The sequence below is a fragment of the Myotis myotis genome, unplaced genomic scaffold (assembly GCF_014108235.1).
Source record: "Myotis myotis isolate mMyoMyo1 unplaced genomic scaffold, mMyoMyo1.p scaffold_m19_p_21, whole genome shotgun sequence".
NCBI lineage: Eukaryota > Metazoa > Chordata > Mammalia > Chiroptera > Vespertilionidae > Myotis > Myotis myotis.
The window spans coordinates 14,988,731-15,009,671 of NW_023416326.1; the positions used below are offsets into that span (position 1 = coordinate 14,988,731).

The 20,941-nt window shown below is 60.3% G+C and overlaps 1 protein-coding gene across 1 annotated transcript in view; it reads right to left on the reverse strand.

Annotated features, from left to right (window-relative positions):
- Nucleotides 1-20,941, reverse strand: part of COQ8A (coenzyme Q8A) — a 41,539-nt gene that overhangs the window by 1,357 nt on the left and 19,241 nt on the right. Inside the window, exons 2-14 of the mRNA XM_036354624.1 lie at nucleotides 20,478-20,663; nucleotides 16,976-17,389; nucleotides 16,663-16,729; nucleotides 6,743-6,817; nucleotides 4,309-4,434; nucleotides 2,354-2,439; nucleotides 2,091-2,231; nucleotides 1,660-1,741; nucleotides 1,455-1,548; nucleotides 1,074-1,215; nucleotides 779-886; nucleotides 599-664; nucleotides 269-355 (exon numbers count right to left, since the gene is read on the reverse strand). Coding sequence (XP_036210517.1) covers nucleotides 269-355; nucleotides 599-664; nucleotides 779-886; nucleotides 1,074-1,215; nucleotides 1,455-1,548; nucleotides 1,660-1,741; nucleotides 2,091-2,231; nucleotides 2,354-2,439; nucleotides 4,309-4,434; nucleotides 6,743-6,817; nucleotides 16,663-16,729; nucleotides 16,976-17,389; nucleotides 20,478-20,654 — 1,665 coding nt within the window. The 5' untranslated portion in view covers nucleotides 20,655-20,663. The remainder of the gene's footprint in view (nucleotides 1-268; nucleotides 356-598; nucleotides 665-778; nucleotides 887-1,073; nucleotides 1,216-1,454; nucleotides 1,549-1,659; nucleotides 1,742-2,090; nucleotides 2,232-2,353; nucleotides 2,440-4,308; nucleotides 4,435-6,742; nucleotides 6,818-16,662; nucleotides 16,730-16,975; nucleotides 17,390-20,477; nucleotides 20,664-20,941) is intronic.

The following is a 20,941-nucleotide window of genomic DNA, read 5'->3' on the forward strand; positions in this document are numbered from 1 at the left end:
AAAGCCACCTCCTGACGGGTCCCTTAAGCACCCGCTCGGCTGCCCCAGGCCCTGCCGCTCAGAACCTCGGGGGCAGAGGCGGGGCAGGGGCTGGCTTTCAGGCACCGAGCAGCCCGGGGCTCTGCAGCGAGGGTGGCTGTCACTTCATGTCGCCCATTTATAAACGGAGGCTCTGCTGTGACTGCAAAGGAGTCCACTGCCCCCCACCCAGGCCCCGGGAGTCTGCCTGGAGCGGCAGACATGCGCCGCCAGGGCCACGGGCGCGCACCTTGACCTCGTAGCCGGTGAGGAACTTCATCTCGATGGACTTCTTCAGCACAGCCTCCCGGTCCTGGTCGGCGGCCGCCCTGATGATCTGGGCACACAGAGGAGCTGCTGGGGCCAGAGCGGCCCTGCCCGCCCCCCGCACGGCCAACCGGCTCGCTGTTCCTCCCGGACCCTGGCCCGAGGTCCCAGCGGGGCCGGGAGCCTGACGGGGCCATGACCTCCCCAGACTGAGCACAGGACAGGAGCCGTCAGCCTCCCTCCCTCCCTCCCAGTCCCCACCCCCAGCCCTGCCTCAGGACCGCACAGCCAGGTCCTGCCCCACCCTCCCTACCTGGATGTAGAGGTCAGTGAAGGATCTGTCAAATTCCCGAGTTGCCCCGAAGTCCAGGAGAGCCACCTGGGAAAGGGCGAGAGCAGGGGCAGGTTTGCAACTGGGGCTGAGACCCCCGACCTCGGAGCCCCGCTCCAGCGGACACCTCCGGCCCCTGCCCTGCCCCCACGCAGGGCTCACCTTGTGCTGCTCAGGATCATAAAAGAAGTTGGACCAGTTGGGGTCTGTCTGCATGAAGTGGAACTCAAACAGCTCCCTTAGGCACAGGACCAGGATGTGGTGGCAGATCTGGGGGCGGGGAGAGCCCGGTGACCTGAGAGTCTAGGGCTGGGGAAGCCCGACTCCCAGCCCCACCTTCTGCCCAGATGACACTTAGTTCCAAGGGAACTACCTGGGGGCAAGGGGAGGACACGCAGCCCCGTCCCCGTGAGCCACACAGGGGTCACCTGGAGGCTAAGGCCGGCTGCAGACACACCTCGTTCCGGATCTCCTGGCTCAGCCCCTCCGCCTGGTCGAGGGGGAAGCCAGACACGAGCTCTGTGGTCAGCACGTGGGGGCTGCAGAGCTCGTCCACGACCTCGGGCACGTAGAAGAAGGGGTGGTCCTTCAGCAGCTCCCTGCGGGCGGGAGTCACACGGGCCAGTTCCCCCCACACCCTCCCTGGGGGAGGCAGGCAGGACAACAGGGACTGGCCAGGTGGGACCCACTTCTCAATGGGCAGGACCCGGGCCACAGGCACCCACCCCTCAGGACCCCTTTCCCCCCCTGGGCTGCCTGAAGACGGCCCCTCTGTCCCCTGCTGGGGAAAGCAACAGGCCATAGGCTCACAGCCCAGCGGCCCCACCAAGAGCTGCACCTGAACTTCTTGGCACAGGCGGCCTCCCGCTTGTAGTCACACTCAAGGGCCAGCTCCCGCCTCAGCACGTCGATCAGGTGCTCGGGGAACAGGCCTGGACAAGGTAGGAGGGTGTCCGGGTGAGCTGAGGGCTCCCTAGGGAGGCCCCCGCGGGTACCCAGAGCCCATCCCAAATGCCTGCCAGAGGCCAGCAGCGAGCACAGACCTTCCGGAAGCACATTGCTCATGTTCAGCACGGTCATGAGGTTGTTGACGTCACTGTTGATGCTTTGGGCCACGCCAGGGTACTGCAGGGGGAGCAGGGGGTGTCCCATGAGCAGAGCGGGACCCCACTCCTTGGGTGAGTCACAGCTGTCTACCCCTCCCTCCCACCCCGTCTCTAGGAACAGCCGCCGCTCAGGGCCCAGCCTCCAGCTCAGGCCCAAAGCAGACAATCACGGTCCCGTCCTCGCCCAAGCCAAGCTCCTGGGGGCTGTTCCACCCCCACAGCCACTCACTGGGCGAACCCGTCCCAGCACCCAGTGCTGACCAGGCGCCGGGGCCAGAGACGACGACGACACAGACCCGCCCTGCAGGGCCCGCACCAGGCCCGGCTCCCCTCGCAGCCCCTGTGGACGAGTGCACCCCAGCGCCTACCTGGATCTTCATGGCCACCTCACGCCCGTCCTTCATGCGGGCCAAGTGCACCTGCCCGATGGAGGCGGCTGCGAAGGGCCGCTCCTCGAAGTACTCCAGCTTGTCCCTCCAGTTGGGGCCCAGGTCATTGTTGAGAGTTTTCTGGAGGGAGAGGCCAGGGAGGGACTGTCAGCCCAGCCCAGCCCCTCCCAGGAGGCCCCGCAGCTCCTCTGCAAGGAGAGGGCGGCCTGGAGCAGCCCATGCCCCGGCCCCGCCCGCCTCACCGTCATCTGTTTCAGGGGCATGAAGTCCGCGCTCTGCCGCACCCGCTCGAAGATCTTGGCCAGGTGGGGGTTGATGAAAGCATCGTCTGGAAGGCACCAGAGAAGTCAGATTGCGGAGGGCTGGCCCCTGGGGAGGAGCGCAGGCCAGGAACAGCGCGGCCACCACACGCACCCTGCCCCGTGCGGTCTCCTGGGAGATGCTGCTCTGCCCCCTCACACTGGAGCCCAGGCCCAGTGCCACCAGCAGGCCCCGCCCAGCTTCTTCCTCGCACCCTGGCAGCATGTCCCACCCGGCACACAGGTGGACAGCAGCTTCAGAGGGACAGACACTGACCTGGGTGTGCACACTTGGGGCCCTGGCTGGAGACAGCGCCCCCAGCCCCTCCCCCCTCTCCCACGAGGCTGACAGGCCGCGTGGCTCTCTGAACCCACCCAGTGACCTGAGAAGGTGCGCTTCTTAGAAGTAACAGCTGTAGCTTTTCACAATGATAAAAAAATAAATTTAGGAAATAAAGGACAGATAAAAATGTGTAAAATACCCACAAGCTGGTCACCTGCAGGGAGTTACTCTTTTTCTTTCTGACCCTTTTCCCGGGTCCCATCCAGAGCACTGCCTCGAGCTGCTCAGCAGTTAACTGGATGTTCTGCAACGGCCACCAGTGGGAGCCCCCCCCCCCCCGGACCTGCTGCTGCTTCACTGGCTTCAGCTCTGTTAACAGTCACGCCCTGAAGGACGTCTCGGTCCATGACCCCATGGCACCGTAAGGTCCTAATGGAGCTAAAGAATCCCCATCACCCAGTGACCTCACAGCCGCCATGACCTGGTAGCCAAGGCCTGCTTCACGCTTGTGGTGATGCTGGTGTCAACGGACGAGCACACACAATATGGCAGTTTGTCGTACTCGATCGTAAGGGGCTGCTGCTGCCTTGTGTGTACTATACTCTCTACTTATCACGAGAAGCTCGCTCTGTCTCACACAGGATGCCGGCCCTGGCCGGGTAGCTCAGTGGGTTAGAGCGTCATCCACATCTACCAAGGTTGTGGGTTCGAGCCCTGGTCAGGGCACAGACAAGAATCAACCAATGATGCATCAGTAAGTGGAACAACAAATCCACGTTTCTCTCTAAAACCAGTAAATAAAACCTCAGACAGCACCCAGGTTACGCCAGCAGCAGCCCCACACGTCCGTGCTGACACCTGATTGCATCACCTTCTGTGCTGGCTCCGTCTCGTGTTGTTCTGTGCGGAGCGTGTGCAACAGGCGTGGGGCCAGGAGCCGGAGGCTGAACTGACTGGACTTGTGATGTCCGCCCCGTGGCACCGCCTCGGGCTTTTCCCAGAACGTGTCCCTGTGACTAAGCGCACGTGACAGCCCCACAGCCGAGCCCGGACCGTCCGCCAGGCTTCCCCCGGCCACTGGGCGTGGGCGCCTGAGGCAGGGCCGAGCATCACCAGACATCAGCTAAGCGCCGCACCGCCCGCAGCACCACTGTGCCCGCCGCCTGCCCGGGCGCCTGTCCCGCTGGCCGTTCCACGAGCCCATCCAGCTGCTGGGGCGAGAGCTTTGGGGTCACCTGCTCCCACTCGAGAGCCGGCCTCTGGGGCGCCCCACCCTCTGCTTGTGGGGCCACAGGGCGCCGGGCTGCTCGGCTGCCTTCCCTCCTTGGGCCACGTGCTCCTCGCCTCCAACACCAACTGGCAGGACCGCGAGCCCTCCTTCCCGCTCCCTCCAACCAACACGGGGGGGGGGGGGGGGGGGGGCGACAGCAGCCAGGCTCGTCCACTTCTGAGAGGCCAGGACCCCCTCTAGACGTCTCTGCTCCCAGAAGGAAGGTGACTGGGCTCCTGTTTCAGACCCTGTTTAAGCGTCCCTGCTGGCACCAGCCAGGACCGAGCAAGAGCCGTGAGGAGCCCCCCCCGCCCCCCAGGTCCGGCACCAGGCGGGGCCACTCACCCTGGATGCTCAGCATCTGGCCCAGCTTGAGCGCCGCCCCGCGCACCTTGCACAGCGTGCTCACGATGCGCTCCGCGTTGGCCTCCGACAGGAAGGGGCTGGAGTCCAGCACGGCCTTCTTCCCCCCTGTGGGCAGAGCCAGGTCATCGAGGCACCACCACCCTCTCCGAGTGCCAGGGCTCGCCGGGCAGGTGCAGGGCCCGAGGACCCCGGGGCACACCCCAGCCCACGGCCAACTGGCTGTCTTGGGCCAACACCATCACCCCCATCCTCCTTGGTAAACAGAGGCAGGAACATCAGGGTGGGGAGGATTTTTAGTGCCGTTTGAAAAAGCCCCACACGGAGCCTGACCAGTCTCCCTCCTGGATGCCCGTCAAACCCCAGGAGCAATACAACTTCCACACCCGCCTCCCTGCCGCTCAGAGGCCTTGGGGACACGCCGGCACCGCCAACCCCCCCCCACCCCCCCAGTGCCTGGGCCTGGAGAGGGCACGCTGAAGGGCAGTCAGCTGGAGCTGGGGACAGGCACTGGGAGGGAGGGACCCAATGCACAGTGCCAGGCCAGGAGGACAGAGGTCGCCCAGCACGTTCACCACAGGGCCAGCTGGCTCAGGGAGGGGAGCTCAGGGTCAAGGACAGCACTCGCCCGCTGTGCCTGCCTCTCCCCTCTGCCCAGAGGCCCCGGCAGCGACCTCAGGGGTGCAGATGACCTGTGTCCGGGACACTGGGGGTAGGAGGGTGCGCGGCGATGACTCAATGGGGTTGCAGGGGGGCCAGCCAGTGCCCAGTGCCGTCTCCACCGCAGCGGCCCTAAACACCAGTCTGCCCGTGTCCTGGGGGGAGGCGTGCTCGGCGTCCCCTCTGCCCTCCCCGCTCCTCAGCACCGTTCAGTCCCGCAGCCTGTGGCGCTCGGTGCTCTCCTGCCTGCTGTCCTGGGAGCCCAGTCAGGTGCCTGGCCCAGCCCTCGGGACTGAGCTGGGTCCCAAGGAGGGAACAGGAGAGGTGGCTGCAGGGGGAACCCCGCCCCCTGCCCCAGGGACCGTGTCCAGCCCAGGGGTGCACAGGGTGGGGTGCAGTTTGCAGAAGAGAAGCCCCAAAGAGAACACGAGCATCTGCCAGCCTCAGGGCAGCCCTGCCGCTCACGTAGGAGTGAGGCTCACTCCTGGGTCCCGGGCGGCAGGGGTCCCGGGAGGGTGAGCGATGTCAGCTCTGCAGGGAGAGACCAAGCTGCTGGGGGTCAGGGGCAGCCGTGGGCAGGGCTCCAGAATGGCTGCACCAAGAAGGGTCCCGACTACGGCTCTGTCGCCAGCGGGGACACGGCTGGTGCTGAGAGTAACGAGGAGCCGGGCAGAGCGTGGTGGGCCTGCCCCCCAGGAGAGCCTCCTCCAGGCGGAGCTGGCCTGGCTGGTCAGCGCCCTCCAGGCCACGGCATCGCAGGCCTGTCCTGAGAGCCGGGGCAGAGCTGGGGGGCTGCCAGCCCCTCCTACCTGGCCTGAGCCCGCCCTCTGGCTCCTGGGCCTTGACCTCCAGCCAAGGTCACTGCTTCCCTGACAAAGGACACCCGCTTGAGCCTGGAGCCAGTCCTAGCCTCCTGCCTGCCCAGACCTGCTGGGAGAGGACGCCCGCTGCGGGGAGGGAGGGTGCTGCTCTCCCCTGAACGCCAGGCCTCACGTCGTCTCCAACACTAAAAATACTCCCGCTAAGTCCCCTGTCCCCAGCCCCTTCCAAGGACACACGGTGTCCCGTCCTCAGGCTGTGGGTCAGCCTGCTGCCTTCCCTCTGGGAGGCTCCCTGACCCACAAGAGGGTCTGGCGAGTGAAGAGGGGCCACGCCTGTGACTGGCAGGCCCCTCAGAGCCCAGCCCTGAACTGGCAGCCAGGGCAACAGGGACAGGACAGGGGGAGTCACGGGGGTCCTCCTGGAAGGGAGAGGAGGTGTCAGATACTAGAAAGAGCTGACATCTCCTGGAGAGACGCATGTTCTGACCTGACCCCTGGCTGACCCCGGAAGGCAGGGGACAGGTTCATGACCTTTGCCTCAGAGATGGAGGGCCCTGTGGGATCTGTCCCAGCAGCACCCACTCCCCTCAGCCGCAGGAGAGCAGGGGCGGGGCTGGGCCGAACCTCAGCTCCACTGGAGGGGCCAGGGCGGCAGGGTGGGCCAGGGCGGCGGGAGTGGGCCAGGATAGTGGGGTGGGCCAGGGCGCCGGGGTGGGCCAGGGCGGCGGGAGTGGGCCAGGATAGTGGGGTGGGCGAGGGCGGCGGGGTGGGCCAGGGCAGTGGGGTGGGCCAGGGCGGCGGGGTGGGCCAGGGCGGCGGGAGTGGGCCAGGGCGGGCCAGCACTGGAGCAGAGCCGCCTTCAGCCACCAGTGAGCGTGCCCCAGAGGGGACCTGAGGGCCCCAGAACACAGGTGGGACATCAGGGCCCAGCTCACCTGAGGAATCCTCAGAGCGGAGGGTCTTCTTGGCGACTTCAGCCAGGGCTCCAAAGCCCAGACCCACAGCCAGACCTGGAAGGAGGAGGGGAGGGCGCTGGGCATTTGCATGGGAGCGGGCTGCTGCCCACTGGCCTCCGCCCACAAGGCCCCTCCCCCACCTCCACACACACACACACACACACACACACACACACACATGCACACGCACACGCACACCCCTCAGCTTCCCAAGGACCCTCGAATACACTCCAGACCATTTTTTTAATCCTCACCAGAGGACATGCTGGGAGGGATGGAGGGATGGAGGGATGGAGGGAGGAAAAGAGAAACAGAAAGGGAGAGGGGACGGAGGGAGGGAGGGAAAGAGAAAGAGAAGGGGGGGCATCGAAATGAGAGGAACGTCCATCGGTAGCCTTCCATACGCACCCCAACTGGGGATCAAACCATAACCCAGTATGTGCCTTGACCAGGGACTGAACCAACAACCCTTCGGGGCACAGGACGACGCTCAGAGGAGGACAAAAATGTAGGGACACACATATCTGTTGTTTTCAGAGAAGATCTGGCAGGTGCATTTGGTGACGTTTCATCTGTGCCCACCCCATCACCTTTGCTCATGTACAGGCGATGGGACACACCAACACCCCAGGACAACACACAACAGAGAACGAGGCTGGGAGGACCCAGCCCAGGGGAGAGGGGCCAGGAGCGGGCGCCCCGTGGGAGGCAGCCCCGCCTGTGCCGTCTGGGGGAACAGGCTCAGGTCCTCAGAGCCCTGACTGTGCTCCTCGGAGGGGACCACACGACAGGGCCGGACGCAGCAGCCGCAGCGAGTGGGAATGTTCTGCAAAAGCAAAAGGTGGGGGTCCCCAATCCAAACTGGGAGACGCACAGGAATGCAGGCTGCAGCCCTCACGCAGGCACCGACAGTGGTCGCAGCCCTCCCTCTCCCTTTTGCAATCTTCTAGATCCAAGTTCATCAGGGCCTGCTGTGCCCAGAGGGAGGCAGGGAAGCCTGCCTGGAGCCTCCCCTCCACTTTCTAACAGGTCTAGCTGCTGGGGGTGGGGGTGGGGGTGGGGGCGGGAGGCACATGAGCAGAGAGGGAATGAGCACCCGGACTACAGCAGGGGCCCTGGAAGACACTAAAGAGGCCCTGGGGCCAGGGGGCCTCGGAGAGCACAGCCCGCGGCCCAGGGGCCAGGGGCGGAGGGAGCAGCAGCCCCCATGCCAGAGGGGACAGCCTCACACTGGCTGCTCTGATGAACCGGTAAGGAAACCTGCACACATCTCCCAAATTTTATAAAAAATAAAAGTTCCTGCCTCATAGTCACTGGAGATTAAACACCTGAACAAAGTCCTAAGGTGCTTCCAGTGGGGCTGGCACAGGTGCTGCCATAACAGTGTTTGCTGTTATTACCGTGGCTCCTATCCAACATGGCCAGACCAGTCCTATCCAAAGGAAATACCATGTCAGCCACACAGGGAATACTTTTACAAGCAAAAAGCACATAAAATGAATTCTAACATATTTTAAACCAGTTTATCCAAAACGTTATCATTTCAACAAGTACTCAGCATAAAAATCATTAGCGCCCTAGCCCGTTTGGCTCTGTGGATAGAGCGTCGACCTGTGGACTGAAGGGTCCCGGGTTGGATTCCGGTCAAGGGCACATGCCCAGGTTGCAGGCTCAATCCCCAGTGTGGGGCATGCGGAAGGCAGCTGATCAATGATTCTCTCTCATCGTTGATGTTTCTCTCTCTCTCCTTCTCCCTTCCTCTCTGAAATCAATAAAAATGTTTTAAATTATTGGACATGTTTTACATTGTGTGTCTCGCCTGAGCCTGGATCAGTCTGGACCAGCCACATTTCACGTGCGTGACACCCGTGTGGCTGGCGGCTGCAGCGCGGGACAGTCCGGGGCCACAAGAGGCCGCGCTCTGCGACCACAGAAAGAAGCCACCGCCATCTGGGTGCCCTCGGGCCCACCAAGGACATCTTGGACTGGCATGCAGGTGCCAGAACCTGTTTTCCCTCTGGCGGTTACTGGGCACAGCGCTGGGAGCCTCGTCTCCAATCAAACATTAACTCTCCTGCCCACCCCTCACATTATCTGACTTAGGAAAACAAACGATAGTAACCTTCAAACTCTAGCAAGTGTCTGCATCTAGATTTTTCTCTGCCTAGATCCAGTCCAAAGAGCCTGGCCATTGGGAACAGATACTACGGGTGTGTGTGTGTGTGTGTGTGTGTGTCTCTGAGTGTATGTGTCTCTGTATCTCTGTGTGTTTCTGTGTGTCTGTGTCTGTGAGTGTGTCTGTGTGTTTGTGTGTATGTCTCTGTGTGTGTCTCTTTGTGTCTGTGTGTGTGTGTGTGTGTGTCTGTGAGTGTATGTGTCTCTGTATCTCTGTGTGTCTGTGTGCACGTGTGTTTCTGTGTGTCTGTGTCTGTGCGTGTGTCTCTGTGTATGTGTGTGTGTGTGTCTGTGTGTTTGTGTGTATGTCTCTGTGTGTGTCTCTTTGTGTCTGTGTGTGTGTGTGTCTGTGTGTATCTGTGTACGTGTCCCCAGCGTGGGGGGGGGGGGTGCTGAGCCCCTCTTTCGGCAGGCAGAGGCCTCCTGCTGGGCCCCCTCAGATGCTTGGTCAAACTGTTCCCTGGCCGTCTCTAGGCTGCAGGTCGGAGCCCAAACTCTCCAAGGACCAGGGCCTGTCATCAAATCACTAAACAAGAGAACCGGCTACAAGGTGGCCTCAGGCTCCTGCTGTGGCCCTACAAGCTCCCTCAGGACCAGCCCAGGGCCAGGCCCGCCAGGCAGCCCTGACCTTGGCCTCAAGAGCTCCTGTGTGTGACTGAGAAATGGTGGCCTCTGCCAAGCGGAGAGCAGTTCCCAGAACTCTGCTGCGGGGCAAGGCCAGACCCAGCTGGATCCTCCTCCTGGCAGAACGGGCGCCTCCGCCCGGATCCTCCAGGTCCTGGGGAGGACACCCAGAGCTCCTGCTGGCTCTCCGCCACCTGTGGCCCATCGGCCCCCAGCACCCGGAGCCCTCGGGATGGCACGCCTCCCCCCACTTTCCGAGTCCTCCTATGGCCCAGCCTGGCTACCGTCTGCTCGGATCCCGGAGGACCAGCGTGGAGCCCGCGTCAGCCCCAGCCTGGCCTCCGTCCCAGCCGGTGAGAAGGCGCCAGCTCCTTCTAAGAAAGTTCCTGACATTCCCATTTCCCTCACAAACGGAAGTTTAGTCAAGAAACGGGGTGGGGAGAGGGGTCAGAGCGGGGCTCTCCCCCCCGGCCGGGATCTGGGAGCCTAGGCCCAGCCTGGCCCCTGCCGCCCGGAAGTCCCTCTGGGGGTCCCAGAGCCCAAGTGGCCCTTCCTGGAGCAGCCACTGGGCTTCTGGCCAGACACGCTCCAGGGCTAAGAAAAGGAGACAATGAGACGCCTTCTAACCACAGCGCATCGGTGAGGGGCCTGGGGAAGGTGCCGCAGGAGCAGGGAGTGAGGAAAGGTTCTCGCGGACCCCAAGCTCTGCAGGGTAGCGACAGGCGCGGGCGCTTCCGTGTGATGCAGGGCGCGTGCACAGCGACAGCACAGGGCACTCCCGCGGCCTGACAGCGGAGCCCCGTCTGGGTTAGCACATCTAAGGATCCTGAGCTGGCAGCAAGTCCACAAAGCAGAGGTAATTCAGTCCCCTCTCTGCATCGCTGCGACCTCCCCACCCGGCCCTTGGAGCAGAGGCCCTGTGGGGGGCACAGCCCACAGCGCAGGAGGAAGGGGACAGGGAGCCACAGGAGGAAGGGGACAGGGAGCCGCAGGAGGAAGGGGACAGGGAGCCGCAGGAGGAAGGGGACAGGGAGCCGCTGGAGGAAGGGGACAGGGAGCCGCTGGAGGAAGGGGACAGGGAGCCGCAGGAGGAAGGGGACAGGGAGCCGCTGGAGGAAGGGGACAGGGAGCCACAGGAGGAAGGGGACAGGGAGCCGCTGGAGGAAGGGGACAGGGAGCCGCAGGAGGAAGGGGACAGGGAGCCGCAGGAGGAAGGGGACAGGGAGCCGCAGGAGGAAGGGGACAGGGAGCCGCTGAAGGAAGCTCCCTGGAGGGCGTTCCGCAGGTTCTCTGGGGCTGGCCCTCCCCACTGGGTAGGGGAGGACCTAACACACACTCTGCCGGCTGCAGGGGACAGGGCACAGGTACAGGCAGCCGGTCAGACTGCCATCTGTGAGAGGGGTCCCTGGGCGAGTGGGGCGTGGCTCAGCCCATCATCTGTAACTGGAGACAAGAACTGCCTGACCCTCCTCCCGCCCTCAGTGGGAAAAGGACACACAGAACCCTGTAAGCCTGGCCTGCCCAGGGCGCGGAACGTCCTGTCCCACAGCAGCCCTCCTGGCTGCTCAGCGAGCTGAGCCGGGAGGAGCTCGGGGCTGGGGGACAGGCTGCACAGCACGTGCCCTCGGGAATCAGGCAAGGAAACTGGCGCCACTAAGCGCCAGCCCACGAGGGGCCAGAGTGAGTCCGGCCCTGGACACCGCCCTGTCAGCCCAGGACCTGGTCCCCAGCCACCAGGAACAGCAGGTGCCCCATCGTCAATATTGTGTGGGGAAGCCTGACCTTAGACAAGGCAACAGAGGGCAGTGTGCCAGGTCAGAGCACACAGCGCTGCTGCTGGAGGCAACAACACTCTCCCCTCCCGCCCTGCCCCCCGGCCCCACTGCAGGCTGACTCTGCAGGCCCAGGGGTCGCCATCAGCGTCTAGACACAGAGATGGTGGGGCTGAATCTATCACAAACTCAGTGACTCAACTGACTTTCCTTTTATCTTGGAATCATGGCTAAAATATCCTTTTAAAAGATCCATAAGCAGGACGGGATGGGGGCGGGAGGTCCAGGGCCAGGGCCAGCCGGGGAGGGCTGCCCAGGCAGCACTGTCCCCCTCCCCCCTATGGCCGCCCCGTCCCCCCATGACCACCTTTATAAGCTATGAGGGTGCTGGCATCGTACACCCGCTGCATGCCCTCGGGCCCCAGCGTACTCGCCGCGCGTCACTTGTGCCAGGACAGACCCTAACCCAGGGCTCTGCGCCAGATCAGAACGTCAGCTAACGGCCGACCACTGCCAGCCCTCGCCTCCCACCCACGTGGTTTGCAACTGGGCTTGAGAGAGAGAGCCAGGCTTGGAGCGCATCATGATTCACCATTCTTGGTGCCGGCCATTGGCACCTGCCTTACCACCTCCTCAGTAACAGAGAAAGAGAAAGACCCCAAGTACTGGAGAGACCAAGCTCAGCAGACCTGAAAAACGCCGAGCCTTCAGAACCTTAACACCAACATGGCTAAGAATACCATCCTGTTCCTGGGAGATGGGATGGGCGTCGCCATGGTGACGACCGCCCACATCCTCAAGGGCCAGCTGCACCACAACCCTGGGGAGGAGACCAGGCTGGAGACAGACAAGTTCCCGCACATGGCCCTCTCCAAGACATACACCACCAACGCTCAGGTCCCCAAAGCGCAGGCACTGCCACTGCCCACCTGTGTGGGTGAAGGCCAATGAGGGCACCATCGGGTGAGCGCAGCCACCCAGCACTCCCACTGCAACATCCCTCAGGGGAACAAGGTCTATTCCTGCAGGGAGCAGGCCTAAGCTATCAGTCGGACATCCCCTGAGGGCTCCCAGACTGCAAGAGGGCTCAGGCTGAGCTGAGGGACCCGCCCCTCTCCCCAGTGCCTCTAGTTTATTAATAAAAAGCCCTGGCTGAGTAGTTCAGTTAGAGCGAGCGTCATCCTGATACACCAAAGTTGTGGGTTGGATCTCAGGGCACAAATAAAAATCAACCAACCTATATATATAAAAGGCTAATATGCTAAGTGTCTGTCTGGGTAATGACGTCACATAGCAACATCCGGATTCCTCTCCCTAGCGACTAGCCTCCTTGCAGTTTCTTCAGCCCAGGAACACGGCTTGCTTTATAGCCAGGTGGAAACACTTTACACTGTAACCACATGTCTGTGAAGCATGTTCCCGTGCCTCATCTCATTTGATCCTCAAAGAAGTTCTGGAATAGGTAGATAGGAGACTTGGTGGAATCCTATTTTCTTTTCATTAGCCAGAAAACAGATTTAGAAAGCTTAGAAACTTGACCCGACTGAAAAGAAGAAATGGTGGACCTTGAAAATGACTTCAGGTTTTCTCACTGTGCAGAATATAGTCAAACACTGCTGCAGTTAAATATTTTACCCTTTGTTCTTCCTGCGTGATCTACAATAATAATCTGCTTCGTGTTGATAGTTACTGCTGTATTGCTGACCATTACCTGAATAAGAAGCTGGGGTGCTTCACTGGGCTGGAAAAAGTTTAGCTACATCAGAAAGCAGGTCTAATTAAGCAAGTGTATCTATAGATATAAAAGGCTAAGTTGACTCACGCATGTGCAATACATAAAGCTCTCGGCGCCAATTGCACGTGTGTGTTTCTATCTGTCATTGTCAATCGTGAATTTGGTTGACACTTCTATTATAGAGAAAGGGCGAATAGCAATATTAAAATATTTCTTCTAATCCTTTTAGTGGAAACAACTAATCGATCTCTCTCTCTCTTTTTCTTTCTCTCTCTCTGAAATGAATTTAAAAAGAAAGTAATGTTACCCAACTAATAGCCACTGTGCAAAGCAGGAAACGAACTATGCCAAGTCTTCTGGGGAGCAGGGACCACTGGAGGCCACCAAAGCAGTGATTCTCAAACTCCTTCTGGTAGAGGCACCCCAGGACCTTATGTTCTGTGTAACCCACCCTTCTCTTCTGTTAATACTGTTCAATATTAAAAGTGTTTTTACAGAAGAGGAATTGTTAACTGATATGTAGCCCATGGCTAAGCAGCATATTTGTGTCAGAGTTCAGAAAGCAACTCCAGCAACCAGACATTCTGGCTTCAGGACACTTGCTGACTCTCAACCATAAAAACGGGACCTTGCCCTGACCAGTTTGGCTCAGTAGGTAGAGCGTCGGCTTGCAGACCAAAGGGTCCCAGGCTCAATTCCAGTCAAGGGCACATACCTCGGTTGCAGGCTCCTCCCTGGCCCAGGCCCTGATCAGGGCTCGCACAGGAGGCAACCAAGCGATGTAGTTCTCTCACATCAGTATTTCTCTCTGTCTTTCCCTCTCACTTCCACTCTCCCTAAAATCAATGGAAAAATATCCTCGAATGAAGATTAAGAATAAATAAATAAATCCTATATAATAAAAGCCTAATGTGCAAATCGTCCCCTTGGGCAGTCGTTGTACCAGGAGTTTGACTGCTCACTATGACATGCGCTGACCACCAGGGGGCAGCATAAAACATGGCAGATGTTGGCGACTTGGCGCTGGCAACTGACAGCAGCGAAGGCGCTGCCAGCCTCAATGGGCCCCGACAACAGTGGGACCGAGGTGGAATGGTAGAGCAGGTGAGGGGGCTGCGCCAGGCCACGGTGGGGTGCCAGGCGGGGCTGCAGGGCTGCAAGGCTGGGGGTACAAGCTGGGGCTGAGAGCCTGGGGGCACAAGCTAGGGCCCAATCCCCACAGGCCACCCCGAGGGACCCCACCCATGCATGGATTCATGCATTGGGCCTCAAATAACTAACTAACTAAATAACTAAATAAATACATACATACATACATACCTGACCTCTGCTCAACCAGTTTCAAGATAATCATTAGACTGGACTGTGCTGACTTACATGAAGAGAACTCTGAATGCCCCTGATTTCTTTCTTTTCCTCCTCTCCCTCCTAATAAAAACCCAAGCCTACACTGAGATGTTAAGATGGTCTTTGGGACGGGAGTCACCATCTTCTCAGGCTGCTGGCACTTGAATAGACCATCTTTCCTTACATCAGCCCCTGTCTCTTGAGTACTGGCTTTCAAAGTGGCAGGCAGCCAAACCTGAGTTTGGTATCACTATGAGGAACTGTTTGAAATGCTAACTCAAGTAAAACAAGGCAACAAATGTAGATGACACTTTATACTAGACCAGCCGTGGGCAAACTACGGCCCTCGGGCCGGATCCGGCCCGTTTGAAATGAATAAAACTAAAAAAAAAAAAAAGACCATACCGTTTTATGTAATGATGTTTACTTTGAATTTATATTAGTTCACACAAACACTCCATCCATGCTTTTGTTCCGGCCCTCCGGTCCAGTTTAAGAACCCATTGTGGCCCTCGAGTCAAAAGTTTGCCCACCCCCGTACTAGACTGTAGCAACAGATGTCAAATTTTAAGTTAGCAATGTACAAGAAAACCTTAAGGTTAAGAAAATTCTATCTGATTAACTCAGTCTGCTCTGCACATTAAGAAGACAGTCACCCCTTTAGGGTTGGTGCCCAGACACCTCCCAGAAATTAAAAAAATACACACACACACACACACACACACACATATACACACATATACATATATATTAGGAGCCCCGTGCACAAATTCGTGCACAGAGGCGTCCCTCGGCCTGGCCTGCAGGATCAGGCCGAAACCGGCTCTCCAACATCCCTGAGGGGTCCTGAATTGTGAGAGGGTGCAGGGGAGGCCAAGGGACCCCACCGGTGCACGATCGGGGCTGGGGAGGGGCACGGGAGGTTGGTCAGCTGGGGAGAGACCACGGAAGGGCTCCAGGGCATGTCCGCCCATCTCGCTCAGTCCCGATTGACCAGACCCCAGAGCAAGCTAACCTACCTGAGCACCTACCCCTTGGTGGTCAGTGCACATCATAGCAAGCGGCTGAGCAGCCTTAGCATATTATTAGCATATTACACTTTGATTGACTGAATGGCCAACTGGACGACCGGACACTTAGCATATTAGGCTTTTATTATATAGGATTTTTTTTTTTTAAGATAGCCAGCCATCAATATTAGGACTCACTCCTGGGTCCAGCTCCCGGAGCACAGAGCCAATCCTAACAATGAGTAGAATGTGGCTTCCAAAAGAGAAGAGACAACAGAGAACAGTATGTACACACATGGGAGGGGAGATGTATAATCCAGCCCCAGCGAAGGAAAAAGCAGGTAGCCACCCAATCGTGACCATTCATGGCCACTCAGCACTGGCAGCATGAACCAACAGGCCTCTGTTAGACACAGCCTTGCAAATAGCCACTTGCCCAAGGCTCATATGCGAACTGAGTTCATTAACTTTCTGGAGAGCCTTCTGAGGACAGCCAAGCTTTAGAGGAATGTGCTCCCAGTCACTCTGTCTGAAAGTATACCATTACAAAGGAGATGGTGTTTTCAATAGGAACGTCTTAGTCGGTAATTCAGCAACAGACGTGACAAGACGACGTCAGACAGGCAGATACAAGTGCCGTAAGCCTTCACTATAGAATGACCCTTCAACGCTGATAGAAGAGCACAGGTGTGCTGGGCACAATGGCTACTCAAACCCCCAAAGAAAAGGACAAATAAAGCCCGCAGCTCTACGGCATCTTAGGATGGACTTGGAATGCCAGCAGCTCAGGGCCTTGGCACCTCGTTATCATTACTGACGCCCCACAAGCCTGTGGGCATCCGGCAAAGGGGTCTCCAAACGGCTGGTTCCCGGGGCAAACACCACTCGGTCTAGTTAGCCACACGGGCCCAGTGGGGACTCCCTCACTGGCCGGCCCCCCTCCTGCAGAGGCCTCCACAGGGCTGAGCGGCGGGGAGGCCGGGGTAGTAGGAGAAGCCGAGCTGCAGCTCACCGTGTGACGTCAGCCACACCAACCCCTCGGGTGAGCTCAGGCACCGTGGATTCCAGTCACTGAATCATCCACCCTGGGAAACACCCAGGGGCCCGTACTGCTCCCCGGGTGCCTGTGGGCCCCGCCCTCTGCCACCTCCATGCTGGGGCCAGGGGAGGCCAGCCCCACTCAGCCAGGACTGGCATGCCAGGGCAGGTGAGGGCACAGACACACAGCCACCTTACCTCCAAAGTTGGCCAGCCGCCCAATCCTTGTAACTGGCACCTTCCGCTCCCGAGCCCGCTCACTGAGCTGGAGGGACAACAGAGAGCGCCCTCAGGGAACAGAGAATGGGAACAGGGCCAGCCTTCAGGGGCTCATGCTGCCCCCCATCCCCTCTCCACCACCAAAGACAGCAGTTCTGCCGGGCAGCACCTCCACCACCAAGAGGCCTCCATGTTCCCAAAGCCTCCAGACCCCAGCATCCCCACAGGGGCCTGACACCAGCACCACCGGGGAACCACCACAGGGCCCACTCCAGGGGCCTCCCAGACGCACCATCTGCTTGTGGGGCTTGCTCTCGGGGCGCGCCTTGGCCTGCCGGGCCTTCTCAATGTCCTCGGCTGTAAGGCCCCCCACAGGGGACTGGTCCTGGTGGAAGAACCTTCGCTGCAGGCCAGTGGGACAGAAGGGGGCTCTGCTATCTACAAAAAGCCTCCCGTCCCCCCTGCCCAGAGGAGAGGCAGTCTGCCCTGGGAGCCCGGCTTCCCTAAAGGGTCCACTGTCAGCGTAGGCAGGAGCTGGGCCCTTGCTGCTGGCGTGATCCTGGGGTGGAGACGACGGCTGGTCCTGGGAGGAGGCTGCAGAGAAGTCTGCAGAGGCGCCCTCGGCCCTTGGCCCTGAGAAGTGGAACTCTGATTCTGGGTCTTCAAAGCTCTCCGACATGTAAGATTCTTCATGCTTGTCCTGCTCCTGCAGGAAACAAAAGCCAGCGTGAGAGGAGCAAGCGGTAGCCCGCCCTCCTGTGCCCATCCCTCTGCACAGGACGGCACATCCCCGCTGCCCCGCCCTCCGTCCTGCAGAGGGCGGCACCGCATTACTCCCAAGGCCTGTGTCAGTTCTGGAGGTGAGACCCGGATCCCAGTCCTGCTGCTGCTAGGGCTCCGCTGTGTGGTCACTGAGAACCTGCTGGGTGTCCAGCCAGGACCAGGCCCGTTACCACCACTCCCAGCAAGTTCCTCCTCTATTAATCGGGGCTAAGGACAGGCCTCCAGGGCTCTGGGGTGGGTGATCCAGGGAAAGAGACAGGAGACCTTTGAGAAGTCAAAGCATAACACAGACCAGCGAGGGCAAGGGCAGTGTACAGACGGGGACACCCCACCACTCCAGGCCAGCGCCTCGCCAGACACGGCTCCCCTCACCGGCCATGGCCTGCCTTTAAGAGGTTCTCTCACTGGACGACTTGGCACAATCAGGTCTGGCCTGGCTGTCCTTGGGAGTTGGGGGCACATATTTTCCTTGTAACAACTGAAAAGACCTGATCTTCAGGCCCAGATTCCTTCTGCTTTAGAACTCAGAGTGACCTGTGTGAGCTCTCTGCCACTTCCTCATCTGAAAATAGGACTCCCCACAATCAGTTTTGTGGGGGCCACAGACAAGGCATAGACAGGCCAGGGGAACAGTGCCGAGGACGCTATAACTGGAACAGCACGGACTCCTGAAGGGAGGTCAGGAGCCCGGGTTCCGTTCCACTGAAATGGACTCAGTGCACACAGTGCTGCCCGCGGCTCTGCCGACACGGAGTAGGTCCTCAGCCTGCTCCCCCGCAGCTCTACAGGCTACGGCCTCCAGGGGCGGGAGATGGGGCTGTGACTCTCATGCCCAGGTGACCCGGTAAAGGCCCACCAGCCGGCCATCCTCAGAGCAGAAATCAATTGTGTTGGGTTCTCTGGGTGCCTCTCAAGATGGCCAGGCAGCCCTGGGTGAGGGCCTGAGGCAGGTCCGAGAGCCACAGCAGAACCCGTTGCCCTGACTCCCGTGTGGCCGCCCGGCCCTGCGTGACCATGACCGGCTTATGTGGCTGTGGGCCTCTGGGCAGTGAAGGCCCGTGTCTCAATGGGACCAGACCTGGTGTCTGCTGCATGAAGACGGGAACAAGCCCCTGGAGGGGCTGGAGGGCGAGGTTTCTAGAGTATCTGGCCTCCATCCCCTCAGAGAGAAGGGAGGCACAGGACCTACGAGCTGAGGGAGAGAAGGGGAGCACACGGAGGCCAGCGCCCGCTAGTGTCTACCTCACGGTGGGAATGGCCCTCCCCCTCCCTCCAAGTGACTGTCCTGGGGGAGGGCCCTGCCTGAGCAGACGGGGGAGCGGGCGGGAGCCTGGGCAGACGGGGGAGCAGGGGAGTGGGCGGGAGCCTGAGCAGACGGGGGAGCGGGCGGGAGCCTGAGCAGATGGGGGAGCGGGCGGGAGCCTGGGCAGACGGGGGAGCGGATGGGAGCCTGGGCAGGAGGCCCCTCCCCTCCCAGGGAGGCCTGTCCAGGTCTCCCACGCTGCCGCACGCCTGGGAGGCCAGTGAGCTGGACAACTGCCCCTCCTGAGTGTTCCACCGGCAACACATCCCACAGGCAGGCGCTGCTCCTCACTGGGACGGCACTTGGGGGCCGGAGCCTCAGCCCAGCCGCACAAAGGAGGGCAGGGCAGGGAGGCATACGGGCCTGATCCTGGCACCTAAAACCACGGGCCTCGCATCCAGCTTCTCAGTCTCCGTTTGCCCACCTGAGCAAGGGGTGCACATCGAGGCCTGCCCCTTCCAGGACAGCAGGGAGGCTCCGGTGAGGCCACGAGTGTGAGGCTTGTGAAGCTGGAGGCATTTGTGTGGGTGAGAAACAGCCACGGAGCCTTCGAGGGCAGCAGAGGGGGGCCCGGGACCTAAGACTGACCAGAGGCCTGCAGGCTGTGACGGCCTCAGCCTGGCGGAGCCTGAGTGTCCTTGGTCCACAAGTCGGCGACCACAGGGGAACGGAAGGAGGGAGCAGGTGTGCCACGCACATGGGCGCACACAGCTTCCCCTCCCCTGGGACTTGCAGAAACAGTCACTGGGGACACCTCGGTGGACAGCCCTCTGTCCAGCTGTTATGATCGCCTGTCCTGCCCGCACTTCTACCTGAAACCTTCCCCGTGCTGGTAAGCAGAGGCTCTCTGGTCTGGGGCACAAAAGACGGCAGGGAAGACGAGAGGAAGACGAGAGGAAGACGAGAGGTGGAGTGGTCCTCAGCTTTCACCCAGGAAAGCACCACATCAGGACCCAGAGACCCACAGAAAACTGCAGCGGGCAAGTGGGAAAAGCCCGAGGAAGCCCAACGGACACAGCCCCCTGTGGCAGCTCCATGCGGAGGCGACAGCCAATGGAACGCGCTTCCCAGCCTGGCCGCCCCGCCCAGCGGCTCTTGCTCTGCCCAGTGAAGCTCTGACAGCGGGTGGCTTCCATCACTTCTTTACAGAAATCAGCCCACAGAAAAACACTCGTTAACACAGGGAGAAGGGTTCTGCCTCTTTAAAAACTGCTCAGTGACGGCCACATGCCGGGTTCCTTCCAGCTGCCTCCACAGAACACAGGCAAGTGTTACTTTTTCCTGTGATTTTTTAAATTCCCAAAATTAAAAAGGCTTCTCTTCAATACCTCAACACTGGCCAGAAACTGAACACAGACCGGGCAGAGGGAACGGGGCCGGTCACTGCGCTCCCCGCGGACGGGGCTTGGTCTCCCTGAGCTCGCACCCGCGCCTGATCAGCCAGGGAACTCCTAGTCGAACGCGTGGGCTGGGCCGCTTGCTCCTGGGGCTGCTCTCAGCTCTGTGAAGCTTCCTCTAAGACGTGAGTCACCCAGCAGCCTCTCACAGGGGCCCTACCCCACCCGGAAGGGCAGTGGGCTACACTAACCAGTGGGCTCTCTGGCCCTGGCCACATGGAGACCAGCCACCCTAGCTGTGTCCTAGTCTCACCAGGGCTCCAAGTCCAGCTTCCCTCCCACTGGCACCCCTCCTGGCCCCGCCTCCTTACCTGCACCGTCCCCAGGAACATGCTGAACTGCTCTGCAGCTGTGGACTGCAGGGCCCGGGCTGCCATGATGAACTCCGCACCAAGGCCAAAGTGCTGCAGGTGGGTTTCCACGGCTGCCTCCGTCAGCTTGGCAAGGCCTTTGAGCACCATGATTGCATCCCCCATAATGGAAGCCATCCTTCAGGGCTGGAAGAGAGCAGGCCAAGTCAGGCAGGGGGACACACACCTCATACAGGGTCACACTCACACTGATCAACTCCCCGTGATCCTGGGCAGAAGGTAACTGGTTTGCACTGACCTCCCTTTTGATCCGGGCTGACAGAGCAAAGAGAGGAAGGGCCCAGAGCTCAAGGTCTGCTCTGGGCCACTCCCTGCACTGCAGCCCTGAGCAGCATGCAAGGCCCCAGGGGCCGGCTGTGCACCCTCTGAAGCACCCTAGGAGACCGAGAGAGGTAAGTGACTTG